The 20,684-nt window shown below is 38.8% G+C and overlaps 1 protein-coding gene across 3 annotated transcripts in view; it reads right to left on the reverse strand.

The window, feature by feature from the left end:
• HPSE2 (heparanase 2 (inactive)) overlaps positions 1-20,684 on the reverse strand; it is a 780,051-nt gene that overhangs the window by 182,805 nt on the left and 576,562 nt on the right. For all 3 annotated transcript variants that reach the window (XM_003825451.3, XM_003825450.3, XM_055093275.2), the window contains one exon: positions 3,223-3,316. In XM_003825451.3, the coding sequence (XP_003825499.1) occupies positions 3,223-3,316 (94 nt within the window). The remainder of the gene's footprint in view (positions 1-3,222; positions 3,317-20,684) is intronic.

Here is a 20,684-nt window from a genome sequence, read left to right on the forward strand (position 1 = left end):
AACAATCAAAGTTTGGGGATCCTTGTCTAGTCTCCTAGCTCTCATGTCCCCAGGGAAGGCCAGTGCTTAGCACACCTTGGGTTGTGGTGAGAGAGACTCTCCTCTTGGAGGCCCTAACAACTGGGTCCAGACTGCTTTAGCCAATGAGAAGTCTATCCAGTGGTTCAAATCTCAGGGAATCTGTGATCCAGCAACACCTCTAGCGTATACTCACTTAAGGCAATATCTGGCAAGAGCTTTGTAAAAGAGAATCAGGGGAAAAAACAGGGAAATGACTTAAAGCCTACTAAATGAAACAGGGAGGATGAAACTGTGGAAGATCATATTTTCCAAAAATGACTGCAAAAACATTTCTGGTCTTACATGCTTTTCCAGAATCTTGCCACTCCCGCATTGAAAGGAGGAGTTTATTTCTTTTCGCCCTGAAGCTTGGTGGGTCTTGGCGACTACTTCAACGAACAGGATATGGCTAATGTGATGCCATGTGACTTCTGAGGGTAGGTTAGGAAAAGTGATACAGCATCACCTGTCAGAGACGGGAGTGAACAAGCCTTCTGATGGTCCCAGATACTAACCTTTCAGTAATCCCTGCCTTTAGGTCTTTTAGCTCAAGCTTCAGATATCATGGAGCAGAGACAAACCATTCCCTCTGTACCCTTTGAGAATTCCTGACCCATACAATGCATTGGCTTAATAAATGGCTGTTTTATGCTACTAAGTTTTGGGGTAATTTGTTGCACAGCAAGAGATAATCGGAATAGGAGCCCTGGCTTGAGGGGACCCTGGGCATGTTCTGTTTGCAATTGCCAAAAGGTAAGTTCAGACCCTGCTGCTAAGCCTAGCCCTCCCTGCCAGTTGCTTTCTGCATATAGGTCATCTCTCAGGGGCTCTACTGTTCCTCCCAGTGACAGCACTTCCCCTTCCCCTTCTAAGTCCATTAGGTTTGTTTTTAAAGATCTGAATACCAATTGTACGCAGGGTTTAGCTCTTTTCCTTAAGTTTCTTGGGCCCTGGATAAATCGGGAAGTAAGTTATTTCAGTTTTCAAATTGGTTTATATGGTTAAGGCATATGCAGTGTGGGACGGTAATAGGAAGTGGGGATAAAGGAAAGAACCTAACTTCCAACACCTTTGTCTTAGTTCTAACCTACAGCCACTTGCTATACTTAAATAATAACATGAGCACAGTTAGAACCTTCACTCTCAGTGCCTTGATAGAACTGAATCATTTTACTTCCAACAACAGCCCTTTGATCAAACTCAAGACTGGAAAAGCCAAAACTATAGGAACTTGACTATCTTGTACACTATTGTAATATAAACACTTAGAACAGTTTCTAAATCTACTAAGCACTCAATAAATATTTATTGAATGAAGCAATAAACAAATGAATTAATGACAGAAAATTCTTCCCTCCTTCTAGAGGGCAATATGTAATATCAGATTAGCATAATGTGCTTAGAAAGCTAGAGTATTCAATAGGTTAACATTCTATTACATTAGGTAATATGTTTTCAATCTGCTGAACGTAAGTGTTAAAACTTACTTTACCTTGAGGGCAGAGACCATGTCTTATACCACTTTGTATCCCCAGCATCTGACACTTTGCCTTAGGTACTTGCTAAATGCTCAGTGAATATTTTTCACCAAATGAATATCAAACAGGGACTGGTAGAAATATTTCAAATCATTTAGTTCTCCTAGGCTTTGCCTAGTGGAAGGCAGTGACAGATAAGGGTGCTGGCCAATGCACCTGATCCCTGGAGGGATCAGATTGGGATGTAGTAGTTCAGAAACTCTGAGGCTTCTCAGCCTATCAAACTCTTGAGAACAAGAGAATTCCAGAGGCTGTTTATAATCTGAGTATGACATTGGGATGAATACAAAAAAGGTCAAGACCTCCACTTTAGCTCTCAAAATTGATGTTCTATGATTTATTCAAATAGGATTTCCTTTCAGAGCTATAAATGAGCTATTCATTTGTCTATTTATTAATTCATCTCATATTTATTGAGGGCCTACCTGTTATAATTTTTCTGCAAAGATTTGTTTAATCCGCTCGAGAAATAGCAAACTATTCAAAGGGTCCCCATTCCCTGGAAAAGAACCTTAACTGGGCAACAAAAGATAATAATATATTGTAGAGGCCCATGACAATTGTAGATGTAAGATCCTCACAATTTAGAATTAACTAATCCAGTAGTTCAAAATGTGATCCATAATTGGCATTATGGAAAATCACTTGACAGATGATTAAAAATAGAGACCTCTGGGAGCCACTCCAGCCATATTAAATCAGAACATCAGGAGTGAAATTAGAAACTTTAGTGAGCACCACTGGTGATTCTGATTGTACTCAAGTCTGAGAATCACTGACCAAAGGTGTGCTGATAGCACTTACATGCAATTGCTTAATATAATATAGCTTTCCTCTCAACTTTACAAAATTAAGATCTTACTTGGCTAATTCTAAGACACCTAGGAACAGTGTAAATATGGCTCAGAATTGCCAGTGCCCAGACTGGAATTTCACTGAATGAATATAATCATTTTCTCCTTAAAGTAACCTAAAATAAACCCCTCCAAAAAAGAAAATATCAAGTAAATCTATTCTTCCCTTATGAAACTCACAAGAAGCAAACTATAAACAAATACTTCATATTAAAATAGACATGCTTTAGGTCAGGCACAGCGGCTCACACCAGTAATCCCAGCATTTTGAGAGGCTGAGGTGGGTGGATCACTCGAGGTCAGGAATTCAAGACCAGCTTGGCCAGCATGGTGAAACGCCATCTCTGCTAAAAATATAAAAATTGACTGGGCATGGCAGCTTGTACCTGTAATCTCAGCTACTCGGGAAGCTGAGGCAGGTAAATCGCTTGAACCCAGGAGGCAGAGGTTGCAGTGAGCTGAGATCATGCCACTGCACTCCAGCCTGGGCAACAAAGCAAGCCTCCATCTCAAAAAAAAATTAATTAAAAAAAAATAGAGACGCTTTAAACCTTGATATGGCACACACAGACCCTTTTCAATTTGAAAAACAATAAATGACAGGCAACAACTGTGATGGGGAGCTTGTGACCATGCCCATCTAGACTGCACTATTTTCCTATTTTTCTACCCTGGTTCCCACAGTGCTGATGCCCAGCTGGGACTTTGTGTCTTTTTCCTTGTCTTACCCCCAGAATCGCTCCTTTTCTTCCCAGGATACTTTTACTCACTTTCTGAATTTTCCTAATCTGGTCAGAGAGTGTGTCTAACAGGCGAGTTTTCAGGAAGTCCATCACCTTGACCACCCGGCCATCAATGTAGCAACTGGAATAAAAATAAAATAAGAATCAGATAAAATCTCAAGCAAGGGACTATAAATACACTTCTCTAGCCCAAGGTCTCTGTTGCCCGAGGAAACAAACCAGGGTTCCACTTGGGCTCTCATATTCTAAAAGGTTTTGAACCTGGGTACTTTTCAAACAAATAATAACCTTTTTATCTTCTCCATTTCCACCACTATTTGTGGGCTAATACTGTTATTTTTTTCAGCTTTTGTCACATGAAACCCCATTGCTTACTTGCCGGAATTGATGGAAATTCCATAATACAAATTGGATAATGAGGAATACTTTTTTTTCCCCTTGAGAAAGTAATTTAACACCCATCCCATGTCCATCACTAATCCCACCTTAAAGTAATAAAGGTATGTGAGAGGTTTGAAGGAATACTCAATCATTTTAATAAATTTTTCCATACCTTTAAATAAGAAAATAAACACCAAAGCAAAAATCTGACTTAGTGTAGTGAGTGAGTCTCCAGCTCATTCCTGTGGGCGAACACTCTGTAGTCAGCCTACTACCAAAATATGCTGTGGTTGCCTACTACCTCCAGAATGAATGAACAAACTAATGATGAATGTACAAAGGTGGAAGGGCCCTCTCCTAAAATAGTAACAACTTGATACTCATTGGTTTTTGTTTTGATTTGGTTTTTCTTAGCTTAAATGAAATATTAAGTTGTTGACACTATGTTGTAAATATTTGACCAAAACAGGCCCATCCAGCTTTGTGGAGATATCCTTTGTGAGACTCTTTGCTGAAGATTAAGCTAAGGCTGACACAGGGTTAGGTGATCTTCGTTACCTCAGACCTTCCCTTACCCCCATCTTGGCAAAGTTCTGAATTCAATCAATTTCTAAATGCTTGTGATTCCTGGGTGCCTTTTCCAATCCACTAAGTTATCCTTGGTTGTTGGCTAATGATAAATTATTTCATTTTTAAGAAGCAGCCACCCATCACTACATATTATAGAACTATGTGAAAATTATTTTCAATGTCAACTTGCCATACCAACATGTGATGTATTGGAATGGTTAATTTTTAAATTTTTGTTTTATTGTAAGGCAGGTACTTTAGTTGAGGTAAGGGTGGTAGATGATCTACCTACTCAGCTTTCCTTTTGGCCTCACTTACGACTTTACGACATTTCCACAGAATCCAGTGCTTAAACCATTGGAATGTTGGAGCAAATTTGGCTTTTAGCCAGAAATATCTGACTTCAAATTCCAGATCTGGTATTAATAACTATATGATCTTGGGCAAGTTACGTAGTCTCTATGGGCCTCAGTTTTTTTATTCTTAAATGGGGGATAATATATCTTCTCCTCAGGCTTGAGAATTAATGAGCTAACAAATGTAAAGTTCCTGGCATACAGTAGGGACTGAACAACTTTTAGTTCTTCCTAATTGTCACCTCACAAAGATGGGATTATAAACAATAGGAGACTGATTAATTAAGTTATGTGTAAATATAGAACACTATAACAGTGGAATTTCTCTGCTGGGGGTACATGTATTTGAAAATTTTTGATGTTTACTTATATCAGGAAATAAAATAATAACATGTCCTTTGCCTCATCCCTTGTATAGATGCCAGACTCAGATCCAATAAACATTTATTATGTGCAACACATAGTGCTGGGCATATCCATGTCCATTATCCTATCTCATAACCTGTTCATAGTAGTACTTCTTCATTAGCACCTCTGATTTTTGAAAAAAGATCAGATACTTAATTAGCACCTCTGATTTTTGAAAAAAGATCAGATACATGGCATACTACATGAAAGCCAGGCATGTTGAGACAGAGTAGTGTTAAAATTAAAAATAATTTATGCAATGCTAATCTAACACACATTTGAGGACATGAATACTTGCTACTATATTATATGGTGACCAGGAATTTGACAAGTAATGCATTGTAATTATTCTTTTATTATTTAATCAAATATATTACACTTTCCTCTTTTCTCAATTAGTTCCCAGTAACTACATTACACATCAGTATTTATAATTTTTGTTAGCAACACACATAGTTTAATACCTATTGAGATAAAAATTCCAGATGTAATTTTTCAGTAGGTAGGATTTCCTGTGAAGAACCTCCCTAGCCTACCCCAATCTGTGGCCCATGGTTGATGGTCCCTTCATTCTTTTCCTCCTTCCTTTTCTCAAGTACCCAGAATCTGGAGTTAGAAAACCTTGGTTCAATCCCTTCTTTAAAGTGGGTTTTAAAAAATCCAAATCTATAATATTTTCACAGGGTTGGTGTACTGATCATATAAGGAAAAATGCTGGGCACGGGACCTGTCATATAAAAGCTATTCAATAACCAGATCTACTCTGTTCAGATTACTTAACGGCCCAAGGCAGCAGAAACTTACACTGAAAGGCCATGGGATGGGATGGGCAGGGGAGCATCCCTCTGGAGGAGGGCATGCTATCCCCTGTAGAACTTGGAGTGAGGAAAGTGTAGAGCAGCAAGAACAGATGCTGGATTCCCAGCAGGTGTGAGGCAGAGGCAGGGATGGAGATGGCTGTGATTATGTTGTAAAAATTTGGAGTTTGAAAAGACCTTACTGGTCAGCTGGCCTAAAGCATGTAAGCTTGCTACAATATCCCTTAGAAGTGATTTTCTGGCTTTGCTTGAACATATCCAGGGACAAGAATTCACTGTCATACACTACTAGGACTGCTTCACTGCATCACAGCTCTAATTGACGAAAAGCTCTTCTGACATGGTGCTGAAATCTGATCCCTGTTACTTACTCTCAATGGCTAGCATTATATCTTCTTGAACCCAGAAATGGTCCAATTGCTCCTTCATGTGATACATGGGAGATGAAATCCAGTAACCTTGGCTTAAGCGGTTTAGCCTATTCTTGTCCCCAGTTTTACCCTTACAAGCTGTATCCAATCATTCTCAGGTGATCTTGGGCTATTTCCGTGGGCTGTGAATTGGATTGGAGCGGGAGGAGATACAGGCATGGAAACCAATAAATAAAGTTATCTTATCTCAATAGTGCTGGCAAGAAATGATCTGGGTCTAAATAAGTGAGGGAACAAGAAAAGTGAAAGCAAGCAGAGATGAAGGAAGAACAAATAAAGCTTCTGTAGAGGGTAAAAGAGAGGAAGGGAGTCACTGATGACCATCAACATATAAGAGAGATTGCCTTGGAGAACACTGTTGCCAAAGAGATGTAGGTTAGTCATACAGGAATACAATTTGTTTAGAGAGATGAAAGATACTGTCTGACATATCAAAAATATACAGAATATCAAGAAAGAACTATATACCACGTAGCTGGGGATATAAGAAAGAGGTACAGAGAAAAGTTGAGCCAAGAAATGTTGACATGGGGGTCTTTTTCAGGTTGTAAGTAATGGCCAAAGCCATGGCTGCAGATGAGCTCTTCAAGAGAATAAGGGAAATTAACAGAGATGTCAGAGACCCTTCAAAATGCTTCTAAAATATGGCCCTGGGCATTGCCTCTACCTTTGACTCAGCTAAGGACCCCTTCCTCCTCTAGCCTGATGATCACAGCATCTTTTTAATAACTTCAGTCTGAGTCCAATTCACATTTGAATGTCAAAGGAATCCTCACATTATACTGAGAAGTTTCAGCAACTTTCATTTGCAAACTTAAACCCACATTTATATTGTACTATGGAAATATGAACTTTGGTCATCCAGAATTCAGTATCACTTTTAAGAGAGGGGATCATTTAACCATACGGTATGGCCAGGCGTGGTGGCTCAAGCCTGTAATCCCAGCACTTTGGGAGGCTGAGGCGGGCGGATCATGAGGTCAGGAGATCAAGACCATCCTGGCTAACATGGTGAAACCCCGTCTCTACTAAAAATACAAACAATTAGCCGGGCGTGGTGGGGGGCGCCTGTAGTCCCAGCTACTCCGGAGGCTGAGTCAGGAGAATGGCGTGAACCCAGGAGGCGGAGCTTGCAGTGAGCCGAGATTGTGCCACTGTACCCCAGCCTGGGCAACAGAGCAAGACTAGGTCTCAAAACAAAACAAAAACAAACAAACAAAGAAAAACCCATAGGGTATGCATTTATCAATGCCTAAACCTTTTTCTTAGATATGCTTGGACAACTAACTTACTGTACTTACCCATTGTAAATGTGAAGCTTCTAAGAAAACATTCAGCATCAACAATCCGTGGCTATTTGAAAGCTTCTTCCCAGTTACAGAGCTTTGGTTCACTGATGGTAGTTGCATGCGGTGATAGGTCCAATATAAATATGTCATTTATATTTGGGCATGAAGGAGATGGAGTAGTCTGTGGTGACCATTTTATAAGAATAAATTGCTAAAAATGATGATAATGGTGATTTCTTTTTTTCTTTTTTCTTTTTTTTTTTTTTTTAAAAAAACCCTGGCTGAATGGTCTAGAATTACCTAGACTGACACTTTTAGGTATATCATGGTTATCCTCCAAGCTCTCTTGAAATTCAGCATCACTTAAGATCATACCACAAGTCGTCGAGCTGTTCCACTAAAAACCAAAGCCAAGAAAGGCTGTGTAGAAATAACCTTTCTGGGAACTATCACAAAGGCAATGAAGTTGAAACTTTTGTATTAATACATCATCAAAAGGTCTGTCTCACCCAATGCCAGCAATTCATTCCTACCTCTAGATTGGCAGGTCATATCAAGCATATCTCTGGGGAAGTGGCAAAGATAGCAGACTATACAAAGTAAAAGGAACCACTTATCAGTGTATTCACCAACTCTCCTGTCCCCCTTAATTTTACATTTTAGTTCCAGTACAATAATCTTCATCTTATTTTATTTGGTGTTGCCCTTTATTTTTATTACAAAAGAACTAAATGCTCATTGTAGATGAATTAGAGAATGAACATGAACAAAATAGAAATAGGAAAATGGAAAATCACCTACAGTATAATAAGCACAACACCTAGAGAAGCTCATTGCAACATTTTGCTGCATACTCTTCCAGTTTTTCATAGTAAATAAACATAAAATTTCCCCTAATTAGTTTTTTAATAAACCTGTATTCCAGATCCTATTCAACTAGCATTTAAACTTAAAATTGCTCCAAATGAGACATCCAAGCCCATCTCACAGGGATACTGTCAGAAAGATTACAGACTCCCAGTCAAAGCATCTTATTCTTATTTTAATTTCATTCTGGCCATTTAGAGGTCCTCTGCCAGGAGCAGAGCTCACCTCCTTCCTGTCTCTGTCAGCCAAGTTTTAACCCCATTCCCATCCCACTGACCCCCTTCATCAGGCCCCTAGATTCAGTCTTCAGGATTGTACTACAATTAGCCACTTATGCCCATTAGGCTTTTAAAACATTTAATGAGGAGAGTTTGTTGGCTCCAGGGGCAGCTGGTTTTGTTTACCTGGCCCTTTACTTTAAAAGGAAAAACCTTTGCCCTTTATTATCTGACCCCTTCTTTTATTTCAGGTAATTGCATTAGTGCGGGCTTCCCAGTGCTCAGGAATTTCCGGACTTATTTTGCTCCCTGCTAGTTTCAAGGAGGAGGGGCAGCCTGCTCAGAATTCTAACACCCAGCCTGCTGACTGGGCAGGTAATTCCAGAAAATTGGAGCCTTCCCTACTGAAGGGGGAGAAGCTTGGATAATCATTAGAAAAACCCCGTTGACCTATAAAACCTATTCTGCCACCTCGAAGCAAACACTGGAGAAAGGCTGATTTGAGTATTTAGGCTTTATAAATTGCACTTGCCCCTCCTCCAAAGGCCCTCAGCCTGGGCTCCTGCTGAGCACTTGCCATCAAGCTTTTCTTCTGAGGCTACATTAGTTTTCATCTTCTTTGCAATGGGTCAACCCTCTTATCTTGTGTTTCAGAACTGCTTTGGGCAGGAACGCTTAGATGAAATGAACACTGTTACAAAAAAAGTCAACCTTCCTATCCTGTGTTTCAGAACTGCTTTGGGCAGGAAAGCTTAGATGAAATGAACACTGTTACAAAAAAAGGTTCTACAAAATACAGATGTTTCTTTGGCTTTCTTAAACCAGTTCAAATAATTCCATACAGGAATCATCTAACCTACTAAAGGGACATAGTTCAGTAAGAAAGAGTTTGTACTCTGGAAAAATGCTATAGAAAAATAGTACAGGTAAAGGTCAGAGTTGTGAGCAATACTAAAGGCAAATAATGTCTTTAATGAAAGAATGAGTGCCTGTATGACTTAACCCACAATGAGCCAACCGAGGCTCAAGTGCCATGCCAAGGGCTCCATTTTCTTCATCTTCTTGCTCTCCTAACTCTTTGCACGCTTTGGGTCCTGCGCCTCGAGCCCAGACCCTTTTCCCCATATATCCAGAGTTGTATGTGGAGAGGCACTGAGTGTGGGCAGAGGCTCAAATCATCTTGATCCTAGCGGTGTTAAGGAGAGGTGTACAGGAAGCTGGGAAAGGAAAGGGGTAGGGAAATCACATGCAGCTTCAGCCATTGGAGCAGGCTCTAGGGAGGGACCTCTAAAAATTTTCAGAATAGTAGCAGGTGATGGCACCAGAATTGTGGGCAGAAGTGGATCCATGTGCTTTTGGTCTGAAACTTAACACAAGTTGTGGGGCCCTCTTTAAGAGGAGGAAATCAAAAGTACAAAACAAGGCTGGGCACAGTGGCTCATGCCTGTGGTCTCAGCACTTTGGGAGACCAAAGTGGAAGGATCTCCTGAGGCCAAGAGTTTGAGACCAGCCTGGGCAACATAGCGAGACCCTCGTCTCTACAAAAAATAAAAAAATTAGCTGGGTGTAGTGGTACAGGAGGATCACTTGAGCCACAGAATTTGAGGTTACAGTGAGCTATTACGGCACCAGTACTCAGCCTGGGTGACAGAACGAGACTCTCTAAAAAAAAAATTAGAAAGCATTTTTTAAACTACAAAACACATGATAGATACAAAAGTAAGTATTTATATCAAATGACAAAATAAATCACAACAAACTCCCAGAAACTTAGAGAATCGAGTTCCTTTCTTCTGAGAGCTCTTCAAGCAATTTACTAGAAATGTTTACATAATGCTTCCTCATAGCAACCTGCCCCCATTCCCTTACCCCTTACCACCTAGAACATCCTACAACTCTCAGCACTCATAGGAATCAAGGCAAGAGAGGGGTCTGAAGCTTAATTCATTAGCTTCATGGTAAATCTAAATCGTGAGGCATTAATAGAAGGAATGATAGGGTCTATCTAAGTTGCCAGAACCCAACCATCTATGTGCAGTATTTTAAAAAACTCAGTGTTTGCAAATTGGGGGTTGCTTATACTGTTGCCACATCCTTCCCCTGGCCTCTTTTCATGTAATTGTCATTGTTCGTGGCAGAATAGCACAACTGAACTATAATTAAGTTAGTATATTACTAACTAGGAGAAAATAGAAAGGAGAAAGAGGAAGGGAGGAGTCTTACATATATTAAGTTCCTTCTTATTTGCTAGCTATTTTACATATCGTGTCATTTAATCTTCATGAACACTCTCTGTTTTGCAGATTAGAAACTACAGCTCACACAGTATTAGTAAGTAGGAAACCAGAGATCATATAGGTACTAAGTAATAGACACTAAAACCTTTTCCCTTTGTACTTTGATCTGCCAAATGTCCCAACAATACAGCACCATGCTTACTTCATTGGTCCTGTAATCAAGTAAAATTGTTTTTCAACTGCCTTTAGTCTTGCTTACTTCAACCAAATGTAAACAATATTGAACTAAATGCAAATTTCTCAAGAAAACAAAACAATTACCACAAAACCAACCCAAAACAATAACAAAAGCAAAAACCGGGGTAGATAAGTAAAAGCATGGAGGTGGTAAAACTCTATTCTTTTCTTTGCAAAAAAGTTTTTCAAAGTGTTTTAGTAATTGTTATATAAAGAAAAAGGGGCTCCATGGTCAAATAAGTTTAGGAAATGCTGGGTTAAAACCAAATTCAGTAGTACTTCCTGTTTCAGCCATGATAGAACTGAACAGCAACCAATTCAGGCTGCGATTCTTGAGAGACGGTAGGGCACCTGAGGTGAACTTCAGATCCCATTCACCTGAGCTTGCTCCTTGGGACAGGGTAAAGATAGTTTACTGACTACCAAAATTTGAGCTTCCCTTCCATAGTGCTGAGCTGTTGCCAAGAAGCAGCTGCCCAGGCAGAACCTACATTTCTTTGCCCCTCTTACATGGTAGAGGCAGGGGAATGCCAAAACGATGTGAGCAGAAATAATGTGACACTTCAGGGCTAAAGTAGATGTAGGTGTTTTTCACTTTTGAGCAGAAATTAAGAAGCCATGTCTTCTTTGTAGTGTCTGTCCCCATTGCCAGCTGAATGGAAAAGTCTCTGAGGAAAAGCCACAAAATGGTAAATACCTGGGTCCTGGAATGGCCACATGTGAGGCCATCCCCAAGGTACATCAGCATTGGACTGTCACGTTAGTGAGAAGCAAACTTCTATTGCCAGGCCACTGAAATGTGGGGATTTAATTGTTAAAACAATTTGTGTTATATTAACTAATATATGGGCATTCATTACAACAAAACACCTTTATACCAATCAATCTGTTTGACCAACAGTTCATAATAAAAGAGGTTTTCCTGTGAGGAGAAACTGTCCTTGTATGAAAATTAAAAAGATTAGCCTGGAGAACTTACTTACAATTCTAGTTTGAATTGATTGTCTACCAGTGATTGGTTGAATAATAACTTTCATTGTAATCCCATGCAAGAACAGTTGATGAGGGGAGATATTATTCTTATTTTTCTATATTTAGACATACTCAGCCTGGTGTAAAAACACAGTGATCAAGGTGATTACTAATGACCAAAAAGGACATGGAATCTATAATGTTGGAAGGGAGGCCAGTTAATAAAGGTCACATATCAGTAGGAGGCAGCCTTTTGACGACATAGAATGTTCTCCATTAGGCTTCTAGATACCTTAGTTTTCACTCAGGGACAGCCAACAGTTTGAGGTAGATTTATTGAGACATTCTCATTATTTGGTATCTCACTGAGGATATGAAATCACATGTCCTAACTTGCATGCATCACAAAAGCTAGAGGTTTAACTCTAGCCTGCATGATGTTTCTTATGTCCAGACAACCCAACACACACATCAAACTGCTTTTCTACCTACACTCACCAACACCCTGTATATTTTAGTTCCTGTACCTAACTTTTACAACCAGCAAATTCAATGTCATAGAGCTATACCTTCTTAAAGGATGCTCACTGTGGAGAATATTGCACTGAAAGGAAATCTTACCTCACTATGATTCTTTTTATGACAATTGTCACTTCTCTGTTTAAAAAGAAAAGTTAGCTCTCACCATATAAAGCCTTTAAAGGCATTATTTACCGTGATATATGTGTGTGCATACAAGCATGTGTGTAGATGTGTGTTAAAAGAAACAGAAAGAGATTGAGAGGGAGAGACAGTCAGTTCTATATGATGCAAATCACATCAGGACCAGGAAATAAAATTTAAGTTCCTTGAACTAGTGCTCAGAATATATAATATTTGAAACTGATAGATGACTCAGTTAAATTTATTCAGCTAATAGGAATTCTAATGTCATAATTCGAAGGTAAAATTTCACATGTCCCTCCGTAACAGAATGTTTCTTTACCATCCTTTCTTTTAAAAAATTTCAAGGAATTTTAAGAAACGGTACCCTAAAATATCGTATTTTTTTCCCCTCCAATCTCCTACAAATTCACTTTGGTTATCTAACCAAAAAGAGTCTGAGAATTAGAGAAATATCAGCATGTTATCTTCTTCTCTGTGATTGAGGAAAGATTTGGTTTGAACACAAAGAGAAAGAAAGATGACTGCTATCATTTTGAAGTCATGTTAAGTAGAAGGGTAGATCCCCTTTAAAGAACTAGTTCCTTTTTTTTTTTTTTTTTTTCTTGAGATGGAGTCTCGCTCTGTCACCCAGGCTGGAGTGCAGTGGTGTGATTTTGGCTCACTGCAACCTCCACCTACTGGGTTCAAGCAATTCTCTGCCTCAGCCTCCCGAGTGGCTGGGATTACAGGCACCCGCAACCATGCCTGGCCAATTTTTGTATTTTTGGTAGAGACAGGTTTCACCATGTTGGTCAGGCTGGTCTCAAACTCCTGACCTCAGGTGATCCACCTGCCTCGGCTTCCCAAAGTGCTGGGATTACATGTGTGAGCCACCACGCTCGGCCAGAAATAGTTCCATTTTTAAAAGTTAAAGACAGAAATAAAAAGCAACTGCTCCTTGAAAGAAACAATGATAGTTCACTTTCTAAATTAAGATCAAAAAAGGTAAAATTTCATTTAATATATTCTCATCACATATTTTAGACAATTAAAGTAGAAGCAAGTATATACATAGAACAAAAGGAAAATAGGGAATAGGAAGAGCCAGATGAGGAAGGAAACACCAACATAGTGCATTGGGGATCTTTTGGTTCCCCCAAGCCAACTCATCGTCTCTGCCTCTGTTCTTTACATCTGTGTATCCTACTAAGCCTCATCATTCAACAACCAGTCCCACATATACCCTTTCAGCCATCTGCTTTTTTCAATCACCAAGTCCCTAAAGTGACCTCCCATGATTCACTAGCTTTATACCACCACTTGTCCAATCCTACCTTGGTCAGTGAAACACAACAGAGCAGTTTTTACCCCCTGCCCATTCCCAATCTCCCACTATCTAGCACCTACTCCAAATCCCCTGAGTTCTGTCACTTGAGTGGCAAACCAAGGCTTAACCTCCACTTCCATTCTCCAGGCAGTGCAACCCTTCTTGGCAAAACTACAAGGTCTACATGACTGGTCTTTGGAGACCTTCATCTGTTCAGCCTTCTCCACACAAAGCCTAGGCTTAATTAAATGGTATCTTGGCTAAAATGTGACGTGGACTCTTTCTCTCTTACCCAGTGGTTATTAATCCTGTCTGAATTTGCATTAACTAAGATAATAATTATTCAAACAAAATTTTTACCTACTAGATAGCAATCTGGACAAGGAGCTAGGAGAGCTGGTTTTCCAATCATTAGTCTTGTCACCTTAAGCAAGTCACTTAGCTTCTTTTGTCTTCTTTCATCTACCTAGGTTTTTAAGCCTAGATCAAGGATGGCTAATAACTAATTGGATTCTACCAGTTTTTGCCTCACATATTTTGACACTCTGTTGTTAGATGCATACATGTTTAGGATAATTCTTGGAGAATTAATCTATATATCATTATGTAATGGTGCTCTTTATCCCTGTTAATTGTCCTTGTTCTGAGGTCTGCTTTGTCTGAAACATAGCTGCTTCAGCCATCCTTTGATTTGTGTGTGCATGGTGTACTTCTCTCTTTACTTTTAACCTATCTGAGTCTTTATGTTTAAATTGGGTTTATTGTAGGCAACATATGGTTAAGTTTGTTTTTATATCCTCCCTGACAATCTTTGTCTTTTAATTGGTATATTTAGGCTATTCACATTTAGAATGATGATTGATATAGTTAGGATTAATATCTATTATGCTCTAAGTGTTTTCTATTCCTTGTATCTGTTATTTTTTTAATCTCTTCTTTTTTTGTTTTCTCTGGTTTTAATTGAGCATTTTATATAATTACATTTTATCTCCTCTCTTAGTATACTATTATATTTCTTTCTAAAACATTTTATGTGGTTGCCCTAGAATTTCCAATATACATTTTTAATGAATCTCAGTGTATCTTCAAATAACCCCATACTGCTTCATATGCAGTACAGGTAATAATAGAGTATCCTAAATTTATCCCACCCTTCATTTCTATCATTCATTTCCCTTATATATATGCTATAATAACCCAGTACATTGTGGCTACTATTACTTTAAACAGTTATCTTTTAGACAAATTAAAATAAGGAAAATAAAATTTTTATTTTACCTTCATTTATTCCTTCCCTGACACTCTTCCTTTCCTTTTGTAGACTTGCATTTCTGATCTATATCACATTCTTTCTACCTGAAAAGCTTCTATCAATCTCTCATGCAGGGAAAGTCTGCTGGTGATAAATTCCCTCAGTTTTTGTTTGTCTGAGAAAGTCTTTATTTCTCTTTCACTTTTCATGGATAAAGAACTCTAGTTTTTTTTTTCAACATTTTAATGATTTCACTCCACTATTTTCATGCTTGCATTGTTTCTTATGATACTTCAGATCCTTGTTCACATTGCTTCATATCAATGCACTTCATTGCCTTGTTCCTCTTTAGGTAAGGTATCGTTTTCCTATTGTTTTTCAAGATTTTCTCTTTTTTCTTTAGTTCTCTGCAGTTTGAATATAATATGCCTGGCTGTAGTTTTCTTGGAATTTATCCTGCTCGGTGTTCCCTGAGCTTCCTGGATCTGTGGTCTTATAGCTGTCATTAATTTCAGAAAGTTCTCTGCTATTATTACTTCAACACTTGAATTACTTCAAGCCATTATTTTCCATTATTCTTCTGCTCTGTTTTCTCCTTCTTCTCCTTCTGCTATTCTAATTATGTGTACGTTACACATTTTGAAATTGTCGCACATTTCTTGGCTATTCTGTTGTTTTCATTCTTTTACCTTTCTGAATTTCAGTTTGGGCAATTTCTATTGACCTATCCTCAAGCTCACCAATTCTTTCATCAGCTGTATCCAGTCTACTGATGAGCCTACTAAAGGCATTCTTCATTTTTGTGACAATGTTTTTTATTTCTATCATTTCCTTTTGATTCCATTGTAGAGTTTCTATCTCTCTACTTATATTAACCATGTATTTTTGCATGTTGTCTACTTCCATTAGAGCACTTAATGTATTAATCATAGTTAAATTCTCCATCTAGTAATTCTAATAACTATGTCATATATAAGACTGGTTCTGATACTTTGTTCAGACTGTGTTTTTTCTTGCTTCTCCATCTAGTAATTCTAATAACTATGTCATATATAAGACTGGTTCTGATACTTTGTTCAGACTGTGTTTTTTCTTGCTTTTGGCTTACTTTCTAATTTTTTTCGTTGAAAACTGACATGCTGAATTAGGTAATAGGAACTGAGGAAAAAGACCTTTGGCGTGAGGTTTTGGGCGAGGAGTTGGACTGTGTTTGCTATATCAGTAGATGCCAGAGGCTTCAAAGCCCCCTAGTATCCTTGTTTATGCCTCTGTTCTTCACTTTAGGCTTTCCTAATTACTCCTCTTCAGAGAGAATTTGTGTCTGGTGAACTCTATCAGTTGTATTCACTGTTACTGTGCTGCTGGTGTGGCAGTAAGTTGTGGGAGAAGGGAAGTGTTCTGTAACTTTATGGTTAAATCTCAGTCTTTTAGTGGACCTGTGTCCCTGGGCTATGATCTTCACCTTTTTTTCCCAGTAGCATAGCTTTCCCCCTGTATGTAAGACGGAAAGGCTAGAGGGGGCTAGAGTGTGGGGAATGCCCTTTCTCATCTGGGATAAGGCTTGGAGAGTTGGCTTTTTTTTTATGGAAAATGCTATGGTCATATTTCACAATGATTTACTCTCTCTCTCTGACACAGTTACTAGGAAATCTTTTTTGGATCCCACAAAAGTGTGGAGCCAAAGACTGCAGCTCCCAGGTTTTTAAGCTCAAATTAGTTCATACGAAGTCTCCAGCAATTCATGGGAATTACCACTTAAGTGCTGATACCAGCTTATGGCTTCAGCAGTTTCTGCTCTTATTAAGCAAATTTTGGTGGTAACTGTGGATTCACCTGTCTCTCCAGATTTCAGGGTGGTGTTTGCTCTGCAACATCAATTCTCTGATGCATTCAAGAAAAGTCATTGATTGTCAGTTTGTTTAGCTTTTGCTTGTATGAAATTTCAGCTTTTTCTTGTATAAATAGGAAGTAACAACTTCCTATTTTCATGTTTGAGGTGAAACCAGAAGTCCACTGATGGAATTCTCATCATGCATGTCAACACTGACCTTTTGCGGTTGTGCTGGGAAATACCCTTAATCTCCACTTTGTATTGTCAATTAGTAGGTTAATATGATCAATTACTTTGGTCTGCCATGGTTATGAGAGTAAGGAATAAAGGCACATGTGATACACATGTGTCATTTTGATCAAGATGCTTTCTAAGGCCCTTTCCAGATCCAAGACTCAAGGTCTCCTCTTTGACACAGTGAAATGATACCATAGGGTGTCCCCTCAACACATATGAAGGTACTATATTTCAGTCAGTGAAACTGCATTGTGTAGAATGTTGTCCAACAGATGTGAACAGGATAAAATCCAACATGTGAGAAAAACAAAACAAAATGACTTTCCTAAAGGTTTCACATTAGTTTCCTATTTGAGTTTTTTTTTTTTTTTTAATTGAGACAGAGTCTTGCTCTGTTGCCCAGGCTGGAGTGCAATGGCGCAATCTCAGCTCACTGCAACTGCTACTTCCCAGGTTTAAGCGATTTTCCTTCCTCACCTCCTGAGTAGCTGGGACTACAGGCGCATCCCACCACACCCGGCTAATGCTTTGTAATTTTAGTACAGATGGGGTTTCACTGTGTTAGCCAGGATGGTCTCAATCTCCTGACCTCGTGATCCACTTGCCTCAGCCTCCCAAAGTGCTGGGATTACAGGTGTGAGCCACCATGCCCAGCCTTGAGTTTGATTTTCTACACTTCCATTTATACATGAGATTGATAAAGCATTGCTGTTTTGCACTGTCCCTATGCATGCCTCTTCCTTAATGTGGGTTGTGCTTCTATGCCTTTGAGAGAATAAGACAGACAAAGAGCATTTATATTATACCAGATATCAGCATCCGTGTCATCACATAATTGACCTTTTTATGAGGACCCACCATAAGAATTTATATCAAGGCTTAGTATCAGGAAAATGATGCTTCTCATGAAAACTTACTTTAATTTCTTACTTACAGACACTAGATTTTGTTTTCCACTTTGCTTTGGCCATTATGAAACATAGAGTCAAACTTATACCCCATCTCTCACAAGAGAATAGAATCAGCTGATAGGTTTTTTTTTTTTTTTTTTTTTTTTTTTTGGGATGGAGTTTCGCTCCTGTTGCCCAGCCTGGAGTGCAGTGGCCTGATTTCAGCTCACTGCAACCTCCGTCTCCCAGATTCAAGTGATTCTCCTGCCTCAGCCTCCTGAGTAGCTGGGATTATAGGCACCCGCCACCACATCTGGCTAATTTTTGGTATTTTTGGTAGAGACATGGTTTCACCATATTGGCCAGGCTGGTCTTGAACTCCTGACCTCAGCTGATCCACCCATCTTGGCTTCCTAAAGTGCTGAGATTACAGGCATGAGCCACCACGCCTGGCCTGATGGGCATTTTTTAGAGTACTAATTTTCTCATCACTTTATTGCTACTCTAACCCTATTTTCCATTTACTCTTCCTTCCTCAGTTTTTAAAAAATAATGTTGCTATTGGACAGCAAAGTAACCAGAAGAGAGGTTGAGAGAAGCTGTGCAAAAAAAAAAAAAAAAGCATTCAATAATTCCCAAACTATATACTTAGCCCTTATTTATACAAAGCAATGCAAAGACCTTCAGTTTCGTATCCTGCTTATGTTCCTTCCCTCTTTCCTCCAAAATCCTTTTTTTTTGTTTGTTTTGTTTTGTTACCACTCTGTTACCCAGGCTGGGGTGCAGTGGTGTGATCTCGGCTCACTGCAAACTCTACCTCCTGGTTCATGCAATTCTTGTGCTTCAACACCCCCCGCCCCAGTAGCTGGGATTATAGGTGCACGCCACCACGCCCAGCTAATTTTTGTATTTTTAGTAGAGATGGGGTTTTACCATGTTGGCCGGGCTGGTCTCGAACTCTTGACCTCAAACAATCTGCTTGCCTTGCTCTCCCAGAGTGCTGGGATTACAGGTGTGAGCCACCACGCCCGGCCCCAAATCCATTTTTTATATTATAAGATATTGGGAAAGATTCAGTAAGCTCTGTTCTCTTATTAAGTTTAAAAACACTCTGTCAGATAAAATACTGTATTTGGTATAATACAGTTTAAGGTTGAATCACAAAGACATTAACTTTAGTCTGCTGTAAATAGATTTCCCTTTCTGATAATTCTTAGACATGTTTATGTTTTCCTGGGGCTGGAATTGACCATCTTAAGTGGCACCAATAGTTGGTAAGGTTGAAAAATTAATATAATCAGGACTACCTGGTATTTTTAGGACATATTTTCTCAAAGATCACAGAGTACTTTGCAGATAACAAACTTAAGGGATTTTTTGGAATGAGAACAGACAAAGTTTTGTTTTTTCTCTTCCTTCATGATGAAGAAGAAAGTCTGGGACTTCACTGCAGGGCACATTCCATCAGAGTGTATATGGTTTGAGGGTGGGGAGGCTCAGAAAAGTGGAGGCAGTTTTGGGGTTATAGGGTAAAGGATGGGCCTAAACGATACGATGAAGGACTATCGCCATGCCCGGGGGACACAGACTTTTTCTGGAAAGGGCTAGATAACAAGTAATTTAGGCCTTGGGAGCTAGATGTTCCCTGTACTCAACTCTGCTATGGCTGTATCAAAGCAATTTATAATTCATAAATGAATGAGCATAGCTGTGTTCTAAGAAAATTTTATTTGTGAATACTAGAATTTGAATTTCATATATAAATAATTTTCACATCACAAGGTGTTATTTTTGTTTTTGTTTCAACCATTTGCAAAGACATAAAACATGTTGTTAGGCCCACTGGCCATACAAAAACCCATGATGGGCAGGATTGGTAAATATCTTCTCTCAGTTCGTGACTTGATTTATCACTATCATTGATTGAAATAAAATCCAATTAATCAATCTTTTTTTTTTTTTAGGGTTGGTGAGCTTTATGTCCTATTTAAGAAATCTTTGCCTACCCTAAGGTCATAAGAGTATTTTATGCTTTCTTCCGAAGCTTCAGTGTTTTCCCTTTCACACAATACTTTTACATATGATGTAAGGTATGGATTAAGCAAAAATCCTAAAAACAGCCAAAGAAAAAAGACATTACTTTCAAAAGAGTGACCATATTACTTATATTTGATTTATCAACAAAAATTATTGAGGCCAGAAGATAATGAAATGACATTTTTAGACAGCCAAATTTGGACTTCAGCAATTTGACTATGATTTACATCGTTGTGGTTTCTTTTGTATGTATCTTGATTGATACTGGCAGAGTTTGTTTTTTTTTTTTAATTGAGATAAAACCCACATAACATAAAATTAACCATTTTAAAGTGCAATTTAGTGACGTTTAGTACATTCACAAAGTTGTACAACCATCATCATTATCTAGTTCCAAAATATTTTCATTACCCTAAAAGGAAATCCTATATCCATTAAGCAGTCACTCACCATTTCCCACCTCCCTATAGAAACTGGAAACTACTA

The sequence above is a fragment of the Pan paniscus genome, chromosome 8, assembly GCF_029289425.2.
Source record: "Pan paniscus chromosome 8, NHGRI_mPanPan1-v2.0_pri, whole genome shotgun sequence".
NCBI classification, from domain to species: Eukaryota; Metazoa; Chordata; class Mammalia; order Primates; family Hominidae; genus Pan; species Pan paniscus.